Here is an 18921-nt window from a genome sequence, read left to right as displayed (position 1 = left end):
GGAGATTTTATGAAGAGCTATCTATACCAGAAGAAGGAAACAGACAGAAAGAAGATGAAGGATTTCTTGGCAGAGATTGACGAGAAAGTAGAGGAGGAGGAAGCAAAGAAAATGGAAGAAGAGATAAGTTTGAAGGAAGTGGAGGAATGTTTAAAAACCTTAAAAAGAGGGAAATCACAAGGAGCAGATGGACTGCCTATGGAATTCTTTGAGAAGTTTAAGGCCTGGGTAGGGAGGGATATAGTGGAAGCTTTTGAGAAAACAGTAGAAACAGAAGAGGCAAATGTATTCAGCTCAAATAAGGAAAAAAGGAGGTGAATATTTGGCTCAGAAGACACTGCAAAAAAGTAAGGAAAGCAAAGGAAGTCCTAGACAAGTTTGGGATATGGGCTGGAGCCTAGAAAGCCAGGGTAATGCTGAAAAACTGGCCTGGGAATCCAGGTGAGGTACAGCACCTCCCCTCAACAATCTCCCTGGGCCCCCATTATCAGAGGCAGCTCAATCTCTGCCGCAAATATGGGGAGCAGGGGCACTTGGTGACAGTGCACAACTAGAATTGTGTCAATAAGGCAGCAGGGATTGCAATCCTCCTGAAAAGGGACAGAATGCAGCCCCTAAAGAAGAGAAATAATTGCCAGCAGGCTACTGCAAGCCAACATTGAAACAAAGGAAAGGAAATCTGACTTCCTAAATATAATAAAGAAGCAAGATGTGCCTTCCTGGAAAATGATAGTGGCAGTGCATCATACTCAGCCAGTGGTGATAGCAGGAGACTTCAACTGCGTCATTAATGAATAAGCAAAGGCCAAAAGAAAGGCCTAAACAGATTCCCCAGGCTGCTGAAATAACTGGTCTGTAGCCACAACCTGGTAGACACAGGCAAAAGAGCCCAGGAACCCTGGGGGATGCTTCACCTGGGATCCCAGAGGGCAGAGAGTCATGCATAGACTTTATCTTAGTCCCCAAGGGATGAAAAGTAGCAAAGGCCAAATCCATACCTGTCTGCTTCTCAGACCACTGCCTCCTAGCAGTAAAGACAGAGATGGGGGTGGGGGGCAACTCAAGAGCGGTAGAGGGGTGTGGAAAGCTGAATGTCAGCCTCCTGGATAATGAAAAGACCCAGTGAGAGTTCAGACAGTACTACATAGGGTGGAGGGCACTCAAACCCAGGTACCGGAACCACACAGAGTGGTGGGCCTGTGTTAAAGAGAGAATGAGGGCCGTCTTCAAACTTGCCAGTAGGAGGTGAGCCTGGATACAGAGGAGGAACCATGAACACCTAAACTGCAAGTTGCAGAGCATGCACAAGCAGGCAGCTTGGGGCTGGGATGTGATGGAGGCCATGTGGGAGGTAAAGACCCAGATTGAGGCTAGAAAGAAGTTTTTCATGGCCCAGGCCCCCGAGGTGGAGGAGGGGAAGGAGTGGTTTGCTTACTTTAGCAGGTTAATGAAAATCAAAAGGAAGGCCATGAACAGCTTGGTAGGAGTGGGAGTGCAAAACAAGTTGAACAAAGGGATGCTGTAGCCTTCTACTGGGAGCTGTACCCAGGGCCCATGCAAGACTGCCTGCAGGAGCTTACTTGGGTCCTCAGTGGGGTTGAGAGGAGGAATGGATGCCGGAGGGTATCACCAAGACTCTCTACAGCTTCAAGAATGGGAAGACTCCTGGGACAGAAGACCTGCCAAAGGAGTTCTGTCACCTCCTGGGACTAGTTAGGAGGTGTATAGACAGCAGATGTAGAAGGTCCACTTGGGGGCTGGGATGGATCAGGGCCTCATAAAGCTTCTTCATAAGAAGGGGCAAGGGAGGAGTTGAAGAACTGGAGATGCATAACTCTTCTGAACCTCAACTATAAACTGATGGCTAAAGTCTTGACTGAGCGTTTTAAGTCTGTTATAGGTGTGGTGATCTACAAGGACCAGTTGTGCACAGTCCTGGGGCAACAGATTGATGAAGCTCTACTGCAGCCGTGGGACACACTGTGGTACCAATGGGAGAGGGGGCTGGACATCACTGTGCTGAACCTCAACCCAGAGAAGGCTTTCAACAGGGTGTCACATTGATTCCTTTTTGGGACACTGAAGACAACGGGATTCCCCTGACCTTTGTTGCATGGATAAAAAAAGCTGTACACTGATGTGAGCAGAAAGGTGCTGGTGAATGGGTTCCTGACCACCCTGATCATGGTAGAGTTGGAGGTCTGGCAGGGATGGCTGCTCTCCCCAAACTTTTTCATCTGCATCATGGAACCAGTAGCCCAGCAGCTCAGATAAGACCCCAAGATCCATTGAGTGGAGAACCCCAGGGGCAGCAGGGAAAAAGATGAGAGTCCTGGCCTAAATGGATGACCTCAGCATCCTACGCACGGACAAGTGGTCAATGGAAAGAGTGCTGCAACATGCCCAGATGTACGGAGTGGCAGCAGGGGCCAAGTTCAATGTGGGCAAGAGCACCTACCTGGCACTGGGCAATCATAGAGACCTATACCCTGGGGGTCTCCATCCCCCATGAGGGGGTAAAGATCCTCGGGGTGTTTTTTTACTCACAGCTGAAAGAATAGAAAACATGGGAAAAGACTGAAGCCTCGGTCAGACAGAAACTGGGACTGTGAAACATGCACCACCTATCGATGAGGGGGTGCAAGGTGCTTATGAAGGCAGTGTTGCTGCTGATGCTTCTGTACACTGCACTGGTCTTCTCTCTCCCTCAGACCAAAGCATTTGTAGAATCCAAAGGGCCATATGCATTTTCTTCTGGGGCTCCAGATGGGAGAAGGTTGAGATAACCACATATTTCACCTGTATAAAAAGAAAATGACCAGGGACTTGAATGCTAGCATTCTGCTGTTACTCTATGCCAAGTACATGAGCCAGATCTGCAATCTGGTAGCTGGGGCAAATTCTAAAACAGCCTGCTTTGTGAAGTATTTTTCAGGGAACTTGTTGCAACGCTAGGGGCTGTACAGCTGCCCACATGTGCCCACAGACCTTAGAACTGCCATAGTTCTACAAGGCCCTGGAGTATTTCCAGAGAAGATATGAGCTACAAAAAGAAGGTGCAATGATCCTGAAAAACCACCTTAAGAGGAAGGAAGTAGTAAGAGCAAGAGACAGATGTACTCCCAGGCAACAGCTGCAAGGCCATATGGGAGTGAGTCTTCTACAAGCACCTGTAGAAAGAACACACAGACTTGAACTGGCAAGTAGCCCATGGGTACTGCCTGTGCGGGTACTGAGACACAGAGAGGTTCTCTGACCAGCCCCAGGCAAACCTCCTGGTAGAAGCAGAAGACAGTAAAGCACCTCCTCTGAAACTGTCCATACACCAGGGAGGGGTAGAAGACAGTAATTGTACTCCTCATGATGGTAAAAGGGGTCAAGATCCTGACCAGAAAGGCACTGGTGTTCAGACACCTAACCAAGCAGCAAGGAACCCCAACAGCTCACTTTGACCAGTTCATCTCCTGCTTCAGGAATGCCCTGTGGAAGACCATAAACCTGCTCAACTACAGCCATCCAAACTTCCCAGTTGATGACTGTCAGAATGAGAATGAGCGAGCTGCAGGTGTACTACTTGAAGACAAGATAAGATAATAGGGAAAAGACAGCAGAGGGCACATGAAAGAGAATAAACTGGCACAGAATATTCAGGAATAAGACTCCCAGAGAAGACAATGAGGATGAGGATGATGATGCTAGCGACGAAGCAGAGGCAAGTGATGAGGGTGATTGAGAAGAGTAAGATGACAAAGATGATGTACATTAAAGACTGGGGAAGGAAAGGGAAGGGTTTTGGGGGGTGGGGGAGGAGAGGAAGGAGGGAATGGAGATGGTTTTGTATGTTTGTGATGGTTAAAGAAGATAGCAATGAGCATATGGTTGCAGTTATTGTAATGGGGATAATGCTGGTTGACTGCATATGTGCGTTATGGACTGTCAAGTGAACCGGATCAGTCACAAGAAAACACTGTAAAGGTATAGGTGTGCGTCTGTATTTGTTTATATATATATTACACATTTTTTCTGGTAGTTTCCCCATCAGCATGTTTCCCAATATGGGTCAAGTATTTTATAGTCATTCTCAGGGTTGGCTGCATTTAATTAACTTCATAGTTGGTTTCCATGACTAAGCACATTTTCCCTGAGCCTGAAAGCTTGCAGAAAAATATTTTTTTTGTGATTTCTTCGTTGGTCTAATAAAAGGTATAATTTCTAAACCAAGAGTTCTAGAGTTTTGCATTTCTTTTTATCTCAGACCAACACAGCTACCAAATACATCCCTGAAACATGGAAGATGCTGAATTTTAGCCTATTTTGGAGTTAAACTTCATTGCTGAACAACAAGAAAGACCTACATCTCCCTGCCTGTTTGCCATCTGACACCACCAGGGAAGGAATCCTGCCTTATCTGCACATCAAAGAGCAACTCACAAAGACACTCTCATGGACCCAGAGGAACAGACTTCCATCTTCAGCTTCCTCTGTGCAAAAACAAAATTTATTTCCTACCTATGGAGACTTTTTCCCTGAGCCTAAGGGAGGACATGTGAGCCTGAAAGTCGGCAGAAATTTTTTTTTTTTTTTTTGTGATTCCTTAGTTGGTCTAATAAAAGGTATCATCTCTGAACCAAGAGTTCTGGAGTTTTGCATTTATTTTTGTTTCAGACCAACACAGCTACCAAATACATCCCTGAGTGTAAGATAAGGGTTTTTTTTTTTTCCCCATGCTGACTAGAAAAAAAAATCTTATATTTGGGTACATACGGTAAGTCACATTTTAAGTACTTCATGGGGTCTGGCCTGAATCTCTGCATCTTAGTTCCCCACCTCTAAAATTGGAATATTACATTACAGTAGATAACAAATATAAAGGAAAGGGAAATATCACGGTCATCAGTCCCTTCTACTCCAGCCTTCTTAACTAATTTGTTTGGTTTGTGACCAGACTCTGGAATAGACTCCCAGAGGGGATGATGCAGGCACCTACCCTGGAGATCTGCTAAAGGAGACCGGACGCATACCTTGCTGGGGTTATTTGATCCCAACAGTCTTTCCTGCCCAGAGCAGGGGGGCTGGATCCAATGATTTCACGAGGTGCCTTCCAGCCCTGAACTTCTGTGAATCTGTATGGTTTTGGAGGGAGGGGTAGATTGTTTTTTTAACTCACTTTAGTTTTGACTGACTGAAGATGGAAAGATTTTCACTAAAATGTCCTTAAGGAAGTATGGTAGACAAGGTTCTTTGGGTGAATCTGATATCTTTTATTAGACCAACTTAAATAGTTAGAAAACAACCTACACCCTCATGGAAGTACAACACTTACAGATACAATTTTTTCCAATTACTTAAACTTACACTGACTCAAAAAGCATAAATTAATTGTTTTAGCTAGAGGCTTGCTTTTAAGTTTCTGTCAGACAACTTTTTTGGAAACTACATTACACACCTTGATTCTCAAAATGAGATTCAATCATTTGGTCTCTGAATAGCAGGTATAAATGAACAGAAATTCAAAAGACTGTTTTAATGTGTTTTCCTTTCTTAGCATTTGAATTCCTTGGATTTCCAATACACAAGTTAAGTAATGAACATGTGATGATTATGAATTGAGTCTTTAATTATAAAAGCTTGTACCTTATGTGGTAGAAGTAATTATTTTTCTAAAATCACTCAACACTGCTCTCTCTGCAATCACATGTTTCACTGGAAAAAGTAATTCGTTTTTTTTTTCCTTTTCAAAGAATTTATTCCACAAGCCATTACATACAATAAAGGCACTTCTGGCTGAAAACTATTTTCCAGAAAAAAAATTAACCTGCTATCATAGAAGCTCTCCCTATAGCAATGTTGGGCAGTAAATACTAAACACAGGAGTATAAACCAGCCCTGATGCAATTTTGATTTAAATTTTATTTTCTTTCATAAACTTTCCATCAAATTCCTATAATAAGTTTCTATCTTGCCCACATCTCACTTTAAAAATGGAATCCCAGTCATGGGACAATATCTTTGAATTTATTAGATTCCCCAGATTCCCCACCCTTGCCCTTGGTATTTTGTATTTATTCTTTTCATTTCAGCTGTTTTCTCTTTAGTATTTAAGGTTATTTTCCTTTACAGATATGCTTAGGGCAAACTCCCACAGGAGTTAGTCGCAGTGTCTGTATGTCTTCCCAAGTAATACTTTCTATAGGATAAATTGGCATTGTTAGATTTGCTGAATTGTTTGTGATTGAACATCTCTGTATCAGATTTAGCCTACAGATATTATTAATTAAAATTATAAAATAGAATTAAGAATGTATATGCCTTTCAATTGCTTCTGGAAAACCTAGAGAGTATTAAAAAAATAAACATTTTTTTTCCCAAGTTAGGAGTTTGGGAAATACAACTTACGGGGAAAGGCTGAAAGAATTAGGAAGAGAACTGAGAGTGAGATCCAGTAAATCTTCAAATACTCAAGGTGGGCTTAAAGAATATAGTGACAGCCTCTGCCTATGCCTGCCCCTGCGAGGTTTCTGTCCAGGCAAGACTGCTCACCATCAAGGCTTCCACCCATGTCCAGGTTTGGTGCTGTGGGGACTGTGGCCTGCAGGTTCCTTCCAGTCATGGCCAGGTTGGGGACTGCCTGCAGTGTGAACAGTGCCTCCCAGTGGCGTTTCTCAGGGAACAGGCAAGAGAGCTACAGGAGGAAGTGATAAGGCTCTGAAGCATCCTCTGCTACATAGAGTTCATTGATTTGATTCTGGAGAAGACCTCCAAGACTGTGAAGGAAGAATTGCCAGAGGTAGCAGTAGAGAAGGGAGAGGACATGGACTCCCAGGAAGATGGAAGCTTGTGACCTCTGGCAGCAAGCAGAAATCTTCATCTCCACCTGCAGCATTTCAGCTGGAGAACAGATATGGATCCCTAGCAACAAAGGGCAAGCAGCACGTTCCATTGGTGGAGGACAGATCAGGCCTCCCCAAGGTGGGAAGGAAGACCACCACCAAGAAGCAGCAATGGGTTGTGATTGTTGATTGGAGACTACTTTCTATGAGGGGCTGAAGGATCCATCTATGACTAGACCTGTTGTCTTGGGAAGTCTTCTGCTTGCTCAGAGCCCAGATCCAAGGTGTCATAGACGTATTACCAAGACTCATTCAGCGCTCTGACTGCTACCCCTTTCTTCTCATCCATGGGCACCAATGATCCTGCCAGAGTAAACCCTGAGCAGATCAAAAGTGACTACAGGGTTCTAGGTGCAAGGATGAAGGGGACAGAGGCTTGGGTGTCTTCTTTGATCTTTCCAGTCAAGGAAAAGGACCTCGGCAGGAGCAGGTGCATCCTGCAGATTGATGCCTAGCCATACAGGTGGTGTCACCAGGGGCTTTTGGCTTCTTTGACCACAGAATCATGTTCCAAGAAGGATTACTGGGAAGAGATGGGAACCACCTGACAAGGAGAGGGAAGAGTATCTTCACAGACAGGCTCACTAACCTAGTGAGGAAGGCTTTAAACTAGGTTTGCCGGGGGATGGAGACCAAAAACCTGAGGTAAGTGGGGAAGTTGATGACCTGGAAGAAGAGAAAGCAGGGGGGGCAACATGGAAGGTGTTCTCATTCTTCCTGAGAAATCAGGGCAATCAACTAGTTACCCTCAGGTGCCTGTACACAAATGCTGGGAAAAAAGCAGGAAGAATTGGAAGTCCTTGCGCAGTCAAGGAACTATAATATGACTGGAATAACAGAGACTTGGTGGGAACTTGCATGACTGGAGCACTGTCATGGATAAGTATAAACTGTTCAGGAAGGACAGGCAGGGGAAAAGAGGAGGAGGAGTTGCACTTTATATAAAAGAGCCATATAATTGCTCAGAGCTCCAGTATAAAACTGGAAACAGACCTCTTGAACATCTCTGGGTTAGGGTTAGAGGAGAGAGCAGCAAGGGAGATGTCATGGTGGGGATTTGCTATAGACCACTAAATCAAGAGGAAGTGGTAGATGAGGCTTTCTTCAAACAGCTGGCAGAAGTTGCCTGATCATAGGCCCTGGTTCTCGTGCAGGATTTCAATCACCCTGACATCTTCTGGGAGGGCAATACAGGAAGTTTTTGGAGTGTTGGGGACAACTTCCTGGTGCAAGTCCTGGAGCAGCCAACTGGGGGGCCATGCACTTCTTAAATCTGCTGCTTACAAGGAAAAATGTGTGTGGAATGTATTAGTAGCTGGTAACTTGGGCAGCAGTGATCACAACATGATTGCGTTCAGGATCCCGAGGAAAGGAAGGATGGAGAGAAGCAGAGTAAGGATTTTGAACTTTAGAAAAGCAAACTTCACCTCGCTCAGGGAACTCATCACCAGGATCCCCTGGGAAGCCAGTGTGAGGGGGAGAGAAGTCCAGCCAAGCTGGCTTTACTTTAAAGAAGCCTTATTGAGAGTGCAGGAACAAACCATGCTGATGTGCAGGAAGACTAGAAAGTATGGCAGAAGACCAGCTTGGCTTAGCAGGGATCTCTTTACTAAACTAAATCACAAAAAGGAAGCTTATAAGAAGTGGAAACTTGGACAAACAACTAGGAAGGAGTACAAGCCCATTGCTTGGGCATGCAAGGATGAAGTCAGGAAGGCCAAAGAGCAACTGGAGTTGCAGCTAGCAAGGGATATGAAGAGTGACAAGAAGGGTTTCTACAAGTTTGTAAGTAACAAGAGGAAGATCAGAGAATGTGCAGGTCCCTTACTGAATGGGGGAGGCACTGTCACTCCTAGTGACAGAGGATTCAGAAAAGGCTGACGTGCTCAATGCCTTTTTCACCTTAGACTTCATAGGCAAGGTTAGCTCCCAGCACCTGGCAGCACAGTTTGGGGAGGAGGTGAGCAGCCAGCAGTGGTAAAAAAAAACAGGTTAGGTACTATTTAGAAAACCTAGACTTGTACAAGTCCATGTGGCAGGATGCACCCCAGGGTGCTGAGGGAGTTGGCTGATGTGATTGCAGAGCTGCTGGCCATCATCTTTGAAAACTCATGGCTACCAGGAGAAGTCCTGGGTGACTGGAAAAGGGCAAACTACCCATATTTAAGAAAGGGAAAAAGGAGGAGCCAGGGAACTATAGACCAGTCAGCCTCACCTTAGTCCCTGGAAAAATCATGGAGCAGATCCTCAAGGAATCCATTTCTAAGCACTTGAAGGAGAAAAAAATGATAGGGAACAGTCAGTACGGATTCACCAGGGGCAAGTCATGACTAATCAACCTGATTGCCTTCTATAATGAGTTGACTGGTTCTGTGGATGCGGGGAGACAAGTGGATGTGGTATACCTTGATTTTAGCAAGGCTTTTAATACGGTTTCCCATAACATTCTTGCTGGCAAAATAAGGAAGTATGGGCTGGATGAATGGACTGTAAGGTGGACAGAAAACTGGATGGAGAATCAGGCTCAGAGGGTAGTAATCAATGATTTGATGTCTAGTTGGCAGCTCGTATCAAGTGGAATGCTCCAGGGGTCTTTCCTGGGGCAAGTTTTGTTTCATGTCTTCATCAATGACTTGGAACATGGCATAGAGGGCATCCTCAGCACTCTGAAACATTGAAGGTTTCAAATTTTAGCCGATTTTGAATTTTAAACTTCATTGCAGAACAACAAGAAAGATTTTTAAATCTCCCTGCTTGCCACCCAATACTTCCAGGATAAGGAATCCTACCTGATCTACACAACGGATTACAACTCAGAGTCAATCTCATGGAGACATTCTCATGGACCCAGAGGGACAGATTTTCCATCTACAGCTCCCTCTGCAAAAATGAAGTTTCATTTCCTTCCTATGGGGAATTTTTACCAGCTTTAATTTTTCCAGAGCTTTGAGCCCAAAAGCTTGCAGAAAATGAGAATTTTCTTTTCCTAGTTTGTCTGAACCAAGAGTTCTAGATTTTTGTATTTCTTTTTGTCTCAGACCAACATGGCTACCAAATATACCCCTCAGCAAGCCTGCTGATGACACCAAGATGGGGGGAGTAGTAGATACACTGGAGGGTAGGGCTAGGATTTAGAGTGACCTAGACAAAGTGAAAGATTGGGCCAAAAGGAATCTCATGAGGTTCAACAAGGACAAGTACAAAGTCCTGGACTAATGACTGAACAATCCCATGCACTGGTGCAGGCTGGGAGCTGATTGGCTGGGCAGCAGATCTGCAGGAAAAGGACCTGGGGGTTACAGTAAGGACAATAAGCTGTATATGAGCCAACAGTGTGCCCTTATTGCCAAGAAGTCTAATGGTATACTGGGCTGCATTGGTAGGGGTGTTGCTAGCAAGCCAAGGGAAGTGATTATTCCCCTCCATTCAGGAAGGGTGAGGCCACATCTGGAGAAGTATTCAGTTTTGGGCTCCCCTTTACAGAAAGGAGGTAGACAAATTGGAGAATGTCCAGCGAAGGGCAATGGAAATGGTTAGGGGGCTGGGGCACATGACTTCTGAGGCGAGGCTGAGGGAACTGGCCTTATTTAGTCTAGATAAGAGAAGACTGAGGGGATTTAATTGCAGCCTTAAACTGCCCAAAGGCGGGTCTGAAAGAGGATGGAGCTAGACTGTTCTCAGTGGTGGGAGATGACAGAACAAGGGGCAGCAGTTGCAGCAAAGGAAGTTTAGGTTGATATTAGCCTTAGCTAGAATGATCCCTTTGGGGTTGGTCCTGCTTTGAGGGTTGGACTAGATGACCTCCTGAGGTCCCTGCCAACCCTAATATTCTATGATTCTATAATAAGGTAAGGTGGACAGTCAGGCTTAGACTTCAGACACTGGGTAAAAATCCAGTGCAAGACTTTAACTGCTGTTCTGACAGCTGCAAGGCTCAGAAACTATACTAGGGATTATCCACCTACAGAATTAGCATTATGGGAACATGCATGAATCTTAAAATATATATTTCCACCTATAACTAACTAAACACTTAGGCCTTTAATCTCTAAAGATAGGAAGAGGCACTCCTTGTTGGTGACACCTGTAAAACAGAATACATTTAAAACATTTTTGTCAAGCTATTTTTGGACTCCTGGAATTTGCCAGAAACATTTGAACACTTTATTTAGTGAATTTTGATATTTTTGGAATCCACTTGGCTATAAAATAGCTATTTTGTGCCCCAAATTTTCCAATTATTTTATCTCTGGCAAAGGACTCTGCATGAAATTTCTTACATGCATTAATTAGTGCAAGAAAATTAGAAAGGATCATTGGAATGGAAAATGCAAATTCAGCTCCAAGGGTGAGCTTTATAATAGGTTATCTGATAAATACAGCACTTGTTGCAACAGAATCCTGACTCATGTTTGAGGTCATAACAAGAGAACATAATAAAAATAATCAATCATCAATATTTTTAAGTAACAGAAAGTGAAGAGGAAAAAGAGAAGGAAATGATATTAAGGAAAGGTGATGGAGGAAAAGTGAAGCTTTTCCTAATTGCTAAAGAACAATTGCTAAAGAAATAATAAAAGAACAGGTTTCTTTTTCTGATGTCACAATTACAACATTTTGTTCACTTGCATAAGTGCAAAATAATAGAAGACATCAGGAGGTTTAATTGCCACACACAGAGTTGGTTAACTGAGTTAAACTGAACTATATGATTTGATGTATTTAACTATAAACACTTACCTGGAGACTTGGTGAATAGACAATGGTAACAACTGTACTTCTATGAAATGGATATGGATGAAAACCATTACAATAGAGACAGGGATTTTTTATTTTTTTTTTTGCATGATAGTTTGGGTAGGAACAGCTGAACAGTTAGACAAGCTTTCAGATAGTTAGACAAGCTTTCAAATGCAAGACATTTTCAAGTCGAAAGAATGCTTTGTATTCACTTGTATTGCTGCAGGACTATGCAGATGTAAGAGGTACTGGATAACAGCTGCTGCATGCTCCTGATCAGCCTCTTCTTTTTAAAAGCAGCTACAATTATAGGTTTATCTACATCCTTCTTCTGACAAAGGATAAACAATAGATACAACTCAGCTTAAATGGACACTGCATACACACACCATATTTTCTGACATGCTAACCCTTCTCAAATAAGACCCACACCCTATTTCTTGGAAGACAGAATATAGAAAGAAAGATTTTTCCAGTCATGGTTTACGGCTGATTTTTTCATGGAATATAGTTTCTGCAAAATAGTTACTGCTGCTCTCTCAGCCAGCAATCAACAGAGACAAAGTCCCTTTCACAAACTGGCACAAGCTTTTGCCTGCTTGGCCAAAAGCTATTGCCAATTTAGTAGTAGCTGTGGAAGAGTTAACACTGGACTCCACCCCTGCTGCTTTCTGGCTCAGAGAGAAGCAGCAGTCATTTTGTAGTACAGTTTTTCATGCTTGTATTCTTCCATGCTTCTATTCCAGCAAAGAAAATCAGCTTCCTTGCTTAATACACCCACACTAATATTGGAAACTGATTTTGAAGGGAAAGGTGCATGTGGTATGCAAGTAAATATGGTACTATCATGTGGGTATGTGATGCTGTTGATGTGAATCCACACATTCATGGTTGATTTAAAAGCAGGTATATGATTGTATTCATAAAGCACATGGAGAAAAGGTGGCTAAGCTACATAAAAGGACTGATTAAATTTACAGAAAGCCAAGTGCTTACCACATAGTTTCTGCAGGGATTTCTCTGAGTATGTTTCCCGGTCACAGCCCTTTCCAATATAATTAGTCTGCAGTTCAATGGTGGTCTGGATTGAGGAAACTGGCCCATCACAGGTTTCCAGGTGAATGCTGGGAAACAAAGGCATGCTGCCAGAACCAGGCTTATACTCAATACGCTTGCTCCAGTCTGAGAAATAAAAATATACATCACAGAATGAGTAAAAAGAGAGACAGGGGACTAGGGTGATTACAGTAGTAGGACTATTTCCTGTCCTGCACTAAGTGATACAGGCCAGGACAGTAGACAGGAAAGACATCTGTAGAGCAGAGCTGAACAAATGGTGCTCAGAAACAGCAAACGTGGAAGTTCTCCTCAGGTGCTACGTACAAAATTCTTGCTGAGATTAAAAATAACCCCATCGAGTTAATCTGGAAGATAAAACAAGGGTTGTGATGAGGCAGCTGGCCCACCAGCAAGCAAAAGCAGGTGTATTTGTTGCAGGGATATGAACAGTTAAATGATTATTCATTTAACCAGTCAGCTCAGGGATAACCAGTTCTAGCTCATCAGTTATCGTTTAGCCAGGTGCATCCTGGGAGGGGAAGGAAGCTCTGGGGTGCCACAGCAAGAAGTGGAAGGCAGTAAGGAGGAAGGGCAAGAAGAGTGAGGAGGAAGGGAAAGAGGAGGGGTGACTTAATAGCTAGACTACATGGAGAGAGGGAGAGAGGGGTGAGAAAGGGGAGAGGGGAGGGGTTGGTTCTTCCCTTCTTCACAGCACACCGGTGACTGGAGTGGGCTCGTACAGCCCGCACTGGCTGCTGCCTGCCTGGCAGGGCTGTGCTCCTTGCCTCTCCCCTCTCTACTGCACTGCTGCAGCTGGCCCCAGGAAGCTGCTCGCTGGTGGCTGCAGCCCCAGGTGGGGCTTCCTGTGTTGTGGCAGGCGGCATGGCCCCACCCAGCAGGAAGCGCAGCCCAAGAAGCCCCAGGTGGCAGCAGCCAGCAGTACAGCTTCCTGAGGCCATCTGCAGTCGTGCAGGAGGGAGGGGAGAAGCAGGCAGCTCCCTCCTACGCTGCTGCAGCTGGCCCTTGGAAGCTACGCGCCAGTAGCTACAGCCTCCTGAGACTTTCTGGTCTGTGCTGCCTGCCTAGCAGAGTTGCTTTAGCCTCCAGCTCCCTGTGCTGATCCAAGTGGGTGGGTGTAGCCCCTCCTCCACAACAGGGCAGGGCAGGGCAAGGCAAGGTGGAGGTAAGTGGGTGCAGGGAAACTAACCTGGGCCTGTGGTTCAACTCCTGCCTGCCCTGTTTGCACTCGGACCGGGCTCAGAGAGGACCCACCAGCCTGCCTGTGAGGTGCAACCCTGGAAAACTGCTGGCTCCCCACTGCACTTTGCAGGGCTGGAAATGCCCCACTGGTGCCAGCCTGAGCAAGGGTGTCCTGCAGGCCTGGCTGGAGCAGCCCCCCATGGGGCAGGCTGGAGGCTGCCATACTGATTAATTGTTTAACCTGTTATGATTGAAACAAGTTAAACAAATATTAATTTAGTCAGTATTTACACCCCTAATTTGTTGAGTTGAGTTATACTGAACAATGTGACTGATGTAATTAGCTAACTGGAGAAAATGGACAAACAATTTGGCATTCAAATTAGAAATAAACAGGATTATTAATATTGACCAGATAGCCTTAATGGGCTTTAAAGGATGAATTCTGGTTGACTTGTGAAATTCTACTGTTCTAAAAGTGCAGGACTCTGACTAAAGCTACTGAGACTGAACCCTGGCTTTAATGGGTTAATGGCCCTAAAAATATTTTAGGCCATTTGCAGAAGAATGCCATGCTCAATAAAGCAAAGTTAGAATATGACTTCTAGACTCAGATAAGCAACGTGTAAATTTCCTGACAAAAATTGCTAATACGTCTCAGTCCTGACCTGCAGCGATATTGCTCCTATCATAGTTCTGAGACTCTACTAAAATGAGATTGTTAATCACACCAAATTTGATGGATCCATGTAGTTCTGTGATATGGAACAAATGTCTTCTAAGGACTAGGATATAACCATAAGTCTCAGTTGACTTGTGATCTAAAGCTTTTTAACTCTAGTCCAAAGACATGAAAGGCTAGTATAAAAGATCCACAGTGCCACCTCTTTCCCCTCCCACAATGTCCTTTTTAGTTCTGTGCGCTGCCACTGACTACAAACTAGAGATGAAAGCTCTCTGTAAACTTACAGCCAGATCTGGTTAATCCGTGCCCTGTTATCCAGGTGTCTCATGACCCAGAAGATTTACGCAGTCACCAGTTTTGTAGCACAATGTACATGCCACTGACCTTTTCAACTGAAGTGTTTAGTTTTTAAATCTGTATAAATATGGTGGTTTCTGAGATTAGTGAATTCAGATATACTGGTCCCTAAAAAGCAATGCTGCATTAAAGTTATGAACAAATTAATGCATTGCAGCTATACCTCTTGTTCATATTTCAGCCAACTAAACTTTACTACAGAATATATAATGAATGCTGCATTAATGTTGAAACTTGATTAAATAGTCAATTCTTTTAAAGTCATAGGCCACTTTAATCTGTGCTTCTCTAATCTGCACATCTGGGTATCTGGAAGATTTTTCAGACAGAGCGTTCTTGCCACATGTATAGTTTCAGTTTTGTCTGGAGTGTTTTAACCTCAATAAAAATGGGACTTGGTAAAACAAATAAATGTATTAAGTTGAAATGTTCAATGGCTTAACCTGCTTAAAGTTAACATACATTCATGAGGGAGAGGAGACCAAAGGCTCCAATTACTTTAGTCCAGTGGTGCTCCACTTCGCAGTCTGGACTGGACTATTTTGCCTACAATTATTAGCTCTAACAGATCATTATTTCCTTAAAACATATTATCTACCGTGGTGCATTAGTGCATCAACACATTTGAGTTCCCTACCCATTCCAAAATATATCAGGTTTGCATTTTTCCCATAAGAAAATGTGAAGTAATTTCCTTTTTAACATTATACTTTAAAAATAGGAATATTTGCTGTTACATGTATGCCAGAGTGATATATGAAATATTGCCCCTTCTAGTCTCACATTTACTAAGTAAGACTAAATATGCTTCTACATACAAAATAACAAATTTGTGCTGGAGATTTGTGCCTCAGCATGTGCCTGAACATACACTTTGCTCTGGGGCAAGTTGTACCATTTGGGGCAAACTTACCCTGCCCAGTTCATCCCAGATCTGCAGCCAGGGAGAGATAGAGCCTGGGGCCAGCATCTGTGTTGGCCCCAGCAACATAAAAACCTGCCCTGGTGAGCAGCTCAGGGCTACTTGCCCTCAGGAGCTTCTGAGGCCTAGCCAGTTGGTATCTGGGGACACTAGCCCCTTGTGCTAGCTGGACTGCTGAAGGAGCCCTAACTTAGAGTGGCTCTTGCACCGTCTACCCACTACAGCAGTTCTGGCATTGGCTGTGACCCGCTGCCACCTGTGACAACATTCGCCCTGTTGGACTTGCAGCCCCATGGCTATATGTCTGCCAGACACAGACAGAGACCACGTGGCCACCTGGGCTGTGGTATGGGCACTGTAGCAGAGCATCCTGCACCTCTGGGCCAGCTGCCAGTGGGGCATGGCTGCAAAGTTTGCCTTCAGGCAGCACTGCTGTCATGTCTTCTAGTGCCCTCGCCCTGCCATCTGGGCAGCTATTGTCCAGCAGATGTGCTCATTCTGATGGCCCACTTTGAATTATCAAAGCGTGTGCTCTTGGCCCCAAATGACCAGGTCAGCCACCTTGTCTGCCCTCCAACTGGGTACCTGGTGCTAGCCCTGGGCAGGCTCCTCTGCCCGAGTCTCACCACTTGTTTCACCAGCACAGATCCTAGTTCTCTGTTTAAAAATTGCAAATTCTTTGATAAGAAACCCAAATTCTCTCATTAAAATACCCAAAATCTGAGTTATTCTGCTATTAAAATGAAATGCAACTATATATAGGAGAGATCAGTTGGGCAATGTTTTATTTATATATTTACTATTTTAAAGCAATTTGGAAGCCTACCAGTGCCTCTATCATCATAATTAAATTAATTCTAAACATCTATACACTTTGGTGTTTGGTTTTGCATTTTTATCATAGAAATATCAGAGCTGCCCTTGTCCCCTTCACTCACAAGGATGTGGGGCACTGAAAAGCACTGATATGCTAGTACCTTGCCCCTACCCTTCCCCCTTGCTCCCAACTCACATCCCCCCCACATGCCCTTCGCTCCTGACCCACAGCCCCTGCCTGCCCCCACTAGTTCCCTCTCGGCTGCAGCTCTGTCCCAGCACCAGGACAAGAGTCCACCTGCAGCTGTATCACCCACTGCTTTGTGCCTCTGAGCAGTGCCAGCCCTTACTGTTCTGCTCCTTGCACATGTGCACAGGGCCCAGTTATTCCCCCATGCCATTCTTGGGAAACCCTCAACTGGTCCTCAGGGGCTGGGCTAGGCAAGCCCCTTCCCTTCCAGGCTGGCCTCCCCCTGTACAGGCTGCTCTAGGGGGGCAGGGGGGCTCTAAACCTAGCTCTAGTGGCCTATCCTACCCACAGTGCTGCCCACTCCCAACCCCCATTTACCTCTCTCTCACACACACCTCTGCTGCCACTTCCACCCTATCCCTTGCCCATCACACAATCAAGTGGTTCCTGGGACCAGGAGTCCCCCCTCTTTCCTCTAGGCTGGGGCCGCATGTCCCAGCACCAGTGTGGACATAGGGCACAGCTGCCATGTGACAGTTACCCCTGCAGCCATGGCTCCCACCAGCCATTCCTGTCCCATCCCATTTGGTGGCTGGGCATGCAGGGTGTGAGATGTGTGGGGGGATGTGGGGTTTGGGGGGGGGTCTGGGACTTGTGGGAGGAATTGTGGATAGGTGTAGGGGTGGGTGTAGTGTTTATGGAGGTGAGGTTTGTGGGGGGACTTGTGGGGGTGGGGTTTGTGGATGGATTGTGGGGGGACTGTGTGGGGGTGAGAAGATGGTGCAGGTGGGGAGGAATGTGTGTGGGGGGCTAGGAGGGAGAGCTTTGGAGGGGTGGGTCCTCCACCTGACCCTCCCAACCCACACAGCACAAAGTCCACCCCACAGCAACAGCAGCAGCAGCCACTGGGGCTACTGGCAGAGCCCCAACCCAGTGCTGCACATGCCCATGGCCAGAACTGGGCACTCGTGCTGTCACCTGGGGTCCTGGCACTGTGCTCAGGGGCCGCACACCCTCATGCCGGGCCAGATCCAGCTGCATGAGCCCTGTGCACCTTCAGGCCAATCCAGCTCCATGCAGGTAGGATCCAGCCTGGCACAAGGGCACACAACCCCTGCATGCAGTACCAGGACCCCAGGTGACAGCATGAGTGGCCTGGTTTTGGCCAAGGGCATGCATGAGTGGGCTGGCCCCATGAAGCACCATGTCCCTCAGGCAGCTCCAGGTCAGGGCTCTGGCAGTAGCCCCAATGGCAGCTGCTGCTGCTGCGGAGTGAGCTGAGTGCCAGGTAAAGGGGATGGCAGGGGACGCATACCTACCAAGCCATTGCCCCCACCCGCACACGGCCCTAGCACTCCCAATCCCTGCTTACTTGTGACAGAGCCAGGGTCAATCTATCACTGCAGCCTTTCCCCAGTCCTATTTACCCCAGCATACTATGGCAGGGTGCTGGGGCAGGAAGGGCACAAGGCAGCCAGAGAGATGCTCTGGCCATGTGCCAGAAAGTCTCTCTGGAGGACTCAGCCTCTGGTTGCTTCAGTGCACACTCCAGAAGCATGCCCTGTACCACTTTTTTCAGGGCTTTTTAAAATTATTATTATTATTATTTTTATACTGGCATTTACCGGTATCAAAATTAGAGTCAGTGCTGCAAATCTGCAGTGCAGGGAACATTTTTTCATTCCTAGCGTGCCTCTGGCAACATCTCAAACTGCTTTGAGACTCCACAACAGGCATGTACATGCTCATCTGGACACGCCCTTTGGGTGCAGGCACAAGTGACAATTTTTGCCCCATCTGGCCACAGAAAGCAGCTAAAAGCTGTGACCAAACACAAGTGCACAGCTGCAGACAGATTCAAAAGTAGCCAAGCGAGTGAAAATCTGACCCCTCATTGCATGACGTATCAGATAAATACATTTCAAAATGTAGCATCTTCTGTAATTTCTGGCTGCGGAGATCCCAGCCTGTCAGTTTTCAGAATGGGAGGAAGGGGAAGGGAGCGGAGGGAGTTCCTGAAGTGGGGGTCTCCAATTCACCCACCCCACCCTTCAGCACCAAT

General features: G+C 45.6%; 1 protein-coding gene across 4 annotated transcripts in view; it reads right to left on the bottom strand.

The window, feature by feature from the left end:
- CLSTN2 (calsyntenin 2) overlaps positions 1-18921 on the bottom strand; it is an 846150-nt gene that overhangs the window by 144853 nt on the left and 682376 nt on the right. For all 4 annotated transcript variants that reach the window (XM_019478714.2, XM_019478713.2, XM_059730939.1 and 1 more), the window contains one exon: positions 12627-12812. In XM_019478714.2, the coding sequence (XP_019334259.1) occupies positions 12627-12812 (186 nt within the window). The remainder of the gene's footprint in view (positions 1-12626; positions 12813-18921) is intronic.

Source organism: Alligator mississippiensis, chromosome 7, assembly GCF_030867095.1.
Source record: "Alligator mississippiensis isolate rAllMis1 chromosome 7, rAllMis1, whole genome shotgun sequence".
Lineage (NCBI taxonomy): Eukaryota > Metazoa > Chordata > Crocodylia > Alligatoridae > Alligator > Alligator mississippiensis.
The sequence above is the reverse complement of the archived record's forward strand: the minus strand, read 5'-3'. Positions and strand labels throughout refer to the sequence as shown.